General features: G+C 35.3%; 1 protein-coding gene across 1 annotated transcript; it reads left to right on the top strand.

Annotated features, from left to right (window-relative positions):
• The first annotated feature begins 1616 nt into the window (after positions 1 to 1616).
• Positions 1617 to 7765, top strand: LOC120356492 (27 kDa hemolymph glycoprotein-like). The gene is made up of 3 exons (XM_039445431.1): positions 1617 to 1810; positions 3733 to 3954; positions 7700 to 7765. Exons 1-2 carry the CDS (start codon positions 1629 to 1631, stop codon positions 3815 to 3817), a joined length of 267 nt encoding a protein of 88 aa, XP_039301365.1. The 5' UTR covers positions 1617 to 1628; the 3' UTR covers positions 3818 to 3954; positions 7700 to 7765.
• Positions 7766 to 8011: the final 246 nt, after the last annotated feature.

Here is an 8011-nt window from a genome sequence, read left to right as displayed (position 1 = left end):
CCGTTTGCACAGTGACAGTTTAAACTAGTAGTTCTGTGAACAGTAGACCTCACGCAGTATTCTCATCCACAAATACCGGATTGAAACTATAGACCTTATGGAAATACAGCAATGGCTTCTTCTCCACACATCTGTGTAATCACTTGTCAGCTGATTTATGATGAATATTCTATAGTCTGATTTTTACTCTAATTTGGCGTATGAAGGAGGCTCCTTTTTCCTTTTATATTATCATTGAAATTCAAAATTTCCAAAAACCTTGTATATACGTCGACGCGCAATTAAAAAAGTAACATACTTCTGTTAAATTTCATGAAATCTATTACCGCGTTTCGCCGTAAATGCACAACATAAAAACATTTAAACATTAAGAGAAATGCCAAACCGTCGACTTGAATCTTGGACCTCACTTCGCTCGGTCAACTAAATTCCATTCTCGAATCCAAGTCTCGTTCGTTATGATGTGGTTCATTTTGAGTTTAAGCCATCAGCTGATTGAGTTCAGTTTAAGCTTTGAATGTGCAAACGGCCCCAAATGTCGTGTAAAATACATTGGTTGAGTTCAAAGCCACTGATCGGTGAGTGAACTATGAGATCGGTGAGTGAACGTCGCTCTGAACGAAGCACTGTTTTGTCGTTGAACGATGCATAGACTCACATGCAGCGCTAGATTATTTGGAATTGAAATCGGCCATTAAGGGACAGCCTGGAAGATTATTACATACTAAAGATCTTGAAGATTTTTGTGATCTATAATATTACAAAAATATATATATTATATAATATCTCGCGCTAAAATACCTCAATGGAACTTTTAATTTCAAGTAAGAGCTAGCATTGGGAAGGCATAGGTATTGTGCGTTTATACCTCTACAAGGTCTTTGGTCTTACTGATAAGAAAAATAATACGTCATATCCGGTTCGTTCACTGATCAGTTGATCGTACTTTTCCACCGGTGGAAAAGAACGTAAATAGAGTAGCTGAACGTAAACAGACATGGCTGAATACGATGTTGTTTAGAAATAATGGACTCCATTATAATGTATCTGGAAGCAGAGAAATGCATGATTACATAAATTCAATAACATTTAAAATATTTAACAAAGCATTAAAAACTACTCCAATCACCTGATGGTTTTCCATTTTAATTGATTACAATGAAATAGGTTAAGTTCTAGTTTTGTTTACAAAATATGATCAACAGGGGAAACATCTGTCAGTCATAACTCATGAGCAACCGTTCAGCAACAGAATACACACAAAATGGAAGGTATCAATTTAACCAAGATTTGAGTGCACCAAGACCACAACACATGACTGCATCATCTTGTTAGAAATTAAATCTACTACTGCATTACAATGCTACACTTTCTTTCAAGATGGTGGATTATGGCGTCAAGATACTAGCCGACTTTCCATTCTGTGGTTCATCTGTAATCACTAATCTGTGATCAGGTTTTTTACTGAACGTGAAAAAAAGCCGATGGAATTGATCAGTGGCTTTGAACTCAACCAAAGAGTGTCAATACATCGCAGCTCGGAATGGATCAATAAACCATCATTATAAAAATGATAAACATCTGTCCATTGATCTTTGATATCTGTTTTGTTGATTTCAGTAGTTTTAATGATGTTTTTGATTGCAGTATTTATCGGGGAAGGAGGCAAAGAGTGCATATTTGACAAATGGGAGGCGATCCAGCATTGTGGCAATGTGACTTTCAGCAAATACCTGCCGGCCGACATGAAGGAACTGCCAGACGTCACTGAGAGTCTGCCTGTATTCAAGCTGGAGAAGGATGAGTGTCTGTGAGTAAATGCACTACTCGATTCACATTCAACTGACAGTGTAAGAAAAGATAGCACAAGAATAATTATATGCCATTCAAAGTTTGGAAGTTTTGTATCAAATTATGGTGTTGTGTATCAAGTTGAGATGATACTGTATCATGTTGTGTTGATACTGTATCATTTATGGTGATATTCCATGGAAAAGGACCGTTGTGTTGCAAATGTGAGTGTTAACTGAAGCCGATAGTCCTATATTGAGGTCCACGTTATAATGACAGTATTTGATCAACTTTGGTTTTGCTATCCTTGTCTATAATTTGACAAAGCCGGTGGTACTATCCTTTTCCAGGTACACAACGATGCCAATTATGTTTTTGACAGTGTAAATATATAATTAATTAATGCAGAGAATCGGCATATCGCTATTCTTCTATTTTCATCCACCGCCATTATAACGTGGACCTCACTATAGAAGATATTCAATTCAAAGTTTGTAATTGAATGAAAAAGACTAAGAAATTGTCAAAAAACCACTGATTTATTGATAATTAGAAAGACCGGTTTCGGTTATTGCACCATTGTCAATGTCTGATAAACTTAAACAGAGTTTATCAGAGATTGACAATGGTGTAATAACCGAAACCGTCTTTCTAATTATCAATAAATCAGTGGTTTTTTGACAATTTCTTAGTCTTTTTCATTCAATATGAATAATTACCACAATATCAACTTCTCAACTACACAAAGAGCAAAGTTTGTAAGTTTTGTATCAAATGATCGTGTTGTGTATCAAGTTGAGATGATAATCTATCATATTTTGTTGATACTGTATCATTTATTCCATGGAAAAGGACCGTTGTGTTGCAAATGTGAGTGTTAACTGAAGCCGATAGTCCTATATTGAGGTCCACGTTATAATGACAGTATTTGATCAACTTTGGTTTTGCTATCCTTGTCTATAATTTGACAAAGCCGGTGGTACTATCCTTTTCCAGGTCCACAACGGTGCCAATTATGTTTTTGACAGTGTAAAAATATAATTAATCATGCAGAGAATCGGCATATCGCTATTCTTCTATCTTCATCCACTGCCATTATAACGTGGACCTCACTATAGAAGATATTCAATTCAAAGTTTGTAATTGAATGAAAAAGACTAAGAAATTGTCAAAAAATCACTGATTTATTGATAATTAGAAAGACCGGTTTCGGTTATTACACCATTGTCAATCTCTGATAAACTTAAACAGAGTTTATCAGAGATTGACAATGGTGTAATAACCGAAACCGTCTTTCTAATTATCAATAAATCAGTGGTTTTTAGACAATTTCTTAGTCTTTTTCATTGCTATACTCTTTGTTGAATGAATATCGGGGCACCAAACTTCGCTCGTTATTTTTATTTATTGATAAACAGAACACAATTCTCTAAAATGATTGTGTTTATATTTCACAGCTAGCTTTATGTCTTCTTATGAATTTCGGGGATGCGATATTTTGATTTTTCACATACTCACTCTTTCACTCACTTTTTTACTATCCACAGCTGTTTCAGCCAAGGATTGAATTATCCTTTAATGTCGTTCAGCGAGTTTTCCCTGGATGAACCTGTGCAATCAATTTTATATCACAAACCTACTATGTTCCAATTTCGTGAAACCGTTTGAGCCGTTTTAGAGATCCGTTGAACATAAATAACCAGATATAAAAATACAGAAATTCCTCGCTTAATATAATAGGATAGACAAGGATAGCAATACCATTGACAATCAAACACTGCCATTATAACGTGGACCTCACTATAGCTTTATTATAAAGTGTTAAGTGTTACATTATTTTTATATTTTTGTTGTCACAGTTGTGTGTGTTACATGTGGTAGTATTTTTCACAGTTTCTATCTGTGTTTTTCATAGTTTGCTGTTGTGTGTTTTGTTGGCAGTAAAATCAACGAATTCCAGCTGTGCGTTGTTACCGAATTGGCCAAGTGCAAGGAGCCGACCCCGGCCAACATAGTGGACAGTTGATGAACTTTGTGCGCCTGCGCACACCCTGTCGCGAGTACAAGCCTCCCTCGCAAACGGGGGCTGCATCCTCAGTCTTCACTCCCCTTATGCTGGTGGTCATCGCTGCCTCCACACTGCTCTTCAATGCTATCTCATAGGTCAGTTGTATAATCATAGAGAAACAATAGCATAAGTAGATATCCCATGGTATAGGGCGTTTATGTCGCAACTTTTACTGTTATCTCAAGCCAATAGTTTCATGTAATTCTTTCCCGTGAAGCTGTGTGACACTGGTAGTCTCTCATATTGTGCAGTTCTCACCTCTTACACTCCCAACAAAACAGTAAAATTCTACAATAATCAACAGTAATCGGCTTGAGATAACATTAAAAGTTGCGACATAAACGCCCTATACCATGGGATATCTACTTATGCTATTGTTTCTCTATGGTATAATCATCTATTATATAATAAAGGGAAGAACTGGCTTATGCACGTATGGGATATGAAATTTATGTTTGACGCATCATCACGTCTCAACTACTCAACTGATTAACTTGAAACTTTGCATAGAGATTCTTGGTTAACCGAGGATGGTTATAGGCCTATTTTCAGTTCTTCTAGATTTCATTACATCAAGTTTTCAGTTTGTCAAGCTTTTAATCACACCCTTGCGGAGCAGGTAACTCGTCTTGCCAGTTTAGAACAGTGGGCCGTCCACTGGAACCGATTTCGTCCGAACCAGCATCGGCCGAAAACTACCGAACTCGTCCGAACGATCCCCCAACAAAGAAAGCTATAGATCTCGTCCATTGCAACAGGTTCATACGTCCGTGCACGGCCGTCTCTGGCTGATCAAGTTTTTGATCCGAATTGAATGGGATTTTCCGGCTCTATCCGGCCGAAGTCGAGCTGAGACATCATCCTAACCTCAAAATTGTTTCACAGTCTTGTCTGTTTTTGTTTTTGGAACTTTTTTCTGTTTTATAAATCTCTTTTTATTACCTTTGTGAGTAAACACAGAGAAGAATGACTTTGCCTACTAACTAGCTTGCCACTTCACTTTCTGGCAACCTGCCAACTACTCAACTAGACTGACATAAACGGTTCTAATGGACGACCATATTCGGCCGAATTAATGGACGGCATATTCGTCCGATCCAACGGCCGAACAGATTGGTTGAATACGGTTCCAGTGGACGGTTACCCTAATTCATTCGTAGGAAATAGATACTATTAACTATTATGTAGGTTTTCACACGTTAGTAGGAAAACTTCAATATAATAAACTTTATTTTACTGGTCAAGAATAGCTATTTATGTATTAAGAGCGTAATGCGCGACTTTATCGCTCGCGCAAAACAGTTTGCAAGAGCGACAAAGAAGCATTATGTGCGAATTACATACAATTTTTTTTCTACAACGGCACAATCACCTATATCTGGCGGAGTTTGTAATAATTCGTCTACACTGATATCCATCATGGCTGTAGAATCTGTACAATTACCGACTTTTTAGGTTAAGATCTGACCGAGAGTGGTTTGTCTTTTGGCGAGCTGCTTATCATCAGCTGATTAGCGAGCGTAAATAAACTCTTCTGCGCATGCGCGAATTATTTTGCGAGCGTAAAGAAAATCTACTGCGCATGCGCAGATGGTTAGCGAGCGAAAAAGTAGATTAATAAGAAAGATAATTATTTTTCAAAGAACAATTACAAAATTGCATTAGACAATGTCAGATATTCGAGATTCTCCTCAGAAATAAGCTGTTTACGAGGAGAATTGAGTAGGAAATTCTTTCTTTACGCGCATTTGTAGAAAAAAATATTTTTAATGATTAAATAACATTTCCATCATTGAGATTGAATATTTTGTTAACTACACTTTTCTACATTGTTGTAGTATGATGTGGGAACAGTGTGGAGGTAGAAGAGGATAGCGTTTTCTACTTTGTCGAATGATAGACAAGGATAGCAACACCAATGTTAATCAAATACTGTCATTATAACGTGGACCTCACTATACAAGGAAATTGAGTTCAGTTATATTTTTATTTGGTACTTGCTTCTTTTTAATTATTATTAAACGAAAATCCCCAATAAATGCTGTAAATCACCCCGAAGACTTCTGCTACTGTAAATATTGACAACAGGGTAAACAGCTAGATGGAAATCGATGAGCGCTTCTATACAAATACCTCTAAAGTAACAAAACGAAGTTTTTGCTACATATACGCATATGTTTCAATAGTAGCGCTCATCTAATTTCCATCTAGCTGTTTACCCTGTTGTCAATATTTGCAGTAGCAGAAGACTTCGGTGTGATTACAGCATTTCATTGGGATTTTCGTCATAATAATAATTAATTAATTAGCATTTGAATAATTGCATATCTCAGTAATTTCCATCTGCCTATTTTATGTGTTCTATCAGCCTCACTGAATATTGTTGGTTAAATTTATTAAATTCTGATTCTATTTTTGCAAAATGTTTATTCATCTATCCATCACTGATATATAGAAAATGTGTTTGAAATTAATTGTTTTTGTTTCCTTAACCAGGATCACGGAGAAGGACGCAGGATGCAGACCAAGATGGATTTAGTTACTCGATTTGTGAGACGTGAAAAACAGAAACTCATTGCTAGGTACTTTTGAAATTGAAAAGTAATTTCAAGGTTTTGCCTGTAGGTAGGGTAGCTCTAGGTTTATTTTATAGTAAGACATCAAATTACTATTAAGGGCAAGGTATGGTGGTAAGTTGAATATTTTATTTTGTTTTTAAAGATTTATTTTTGTTTAAATCAAATTTAGTGTTAACAATCCATGACCAGCCATAATCTATGTATTTATAATACAGTACCATGTAAAGTGTGCGAAGAGCCTGAGTGAGGGAATGATTATATTATACGGTTGCTCATCGTCGTGCTGCCGGGGGGTGGGACGCCCCTTGTTGAATCCTCAAATTATTACTCAAATTTTTCCTCAAATTAATCTGATTCCTTGCACTCGTATGAGGTTTGAGCGAAGAAGTGGTGAAATGAGAGGAATAATTCACTGAGAAATAAATCTTTATACAGGATGTTTCAGAAAACGGGAAATTTTGAATTTGAATAATTTCAAGAAAACAACCCTTCAAATAAAGTTTCTCATATTTACACATGTTTCAGAGAAACGGGAAATTTTGAAATTTGAATAATTTCAAGAAAAACAAACCTTCAAATAAAGTTTCTCATATCATTTAATAGTAAAAATAATGCCATTTTAGAATAAATACAGAAAAAAATTTTTTTTTTGAAGATGACATCTTGCAGGTGTGTTTCTTTTCTACGCAAACATTCGTGTAGTCTCTCCGTCACATTGTCCATGGTTTGAGGTAACATTACAACTGAATTCTGAAATCGCTTCTCGAATCTTGGCTTTCAATTCTACAACAACATATTTTCACATACAGAAATCAGATAAAGTTCAGCATGACAATGCAATCCAAATAAAATGTAATAATAGTAAGTGAAAGAAAATCGCTGGCATAAGATGACTGGTGTTTGCCAACATGAATGTAACTGTTTTATATATTGTGTAAGTTAGTGAAAACATTGTAAGTTGTTATAAATATAGAGTCGATTTGTTGTATATTTTTCTATACTTGTATGAATATATTGATGTAATAAGTGAGGTGAATCAATAAAGTTGATGAACGAATATGAGAATAAGAATTTCAGTTATTATTCAACAAAAGTCCTAATTTCCATCTGCCTATTTTTATGTGTTCTATCAGCCTCACTGAATATTGTTGGTTACATTTATTAAATCTGATTCTATATTTTGCAAATGTGTATTCATCTATCCATCACTGATATATAGAAGAATGTATTTTAAATTAATTGTTTTTGTTTCCTTAACCAGGATCACGGATGAAGGACGCAGGATGCAGACCAAAGATGGATTTGAGTTACTCGATTTGTGAGACGCGAAAAAACAGAAACTCATTGCTAGGTACTTTTGAAATTGAAAAGTAATTTCAAGGTTTTTCCTGTAGGTAGGGTAGCTCTAGGTTTATTTTATAGTAAGACATTTAATTACTATTAAGGGCAAGGTATGGTGTTAAGTTGAATATTTTATTTTGTTTTTAAAGATTTATTTTTGTTTGAAATCAAATTTAGTGTTAACAATCCATGACCAGCCATAATCTATGTAATTTATAATACAGTACCATGT

The sequence above is a fragment of the Nilaparvata lugens genome, unplaced genomic scaffold, assembly GCF_014356525.2.
Source record: "Nilaparvata lugens isolate BPH unplaced genomic scaffold, ASM1435652v1 scaffold6916, whole genome shotgun sequence".
NCBI classification, from domain to species: Eukaryota; Metazoa; Arthropoda; class Insecta; order Hemiptera; family Delphacidae; genus Nilaparvata; species Nilaparvata lugens.
This window is presented reverse-complemented; position numbering and strand designations above follow the sequence as displayed.

Excerpts from the sequence above, each read along its gene's own strand:
- LOC120356492 (XM_039445431.1), top strand. The coding sequence starts at position 1,629 with ATGATGTTTTTGATTGCAGTATTTATCGGGGAAGGAGGCAAAGAGTGC. Across the intron at positions 1,811-3,732 it reads CTGGAGAAGGATGAGTGTCT|TAAAATCAACGAATTCCAGC; the intron begins GTGAGTAAATGC and ends TTTTGTTGGCAG.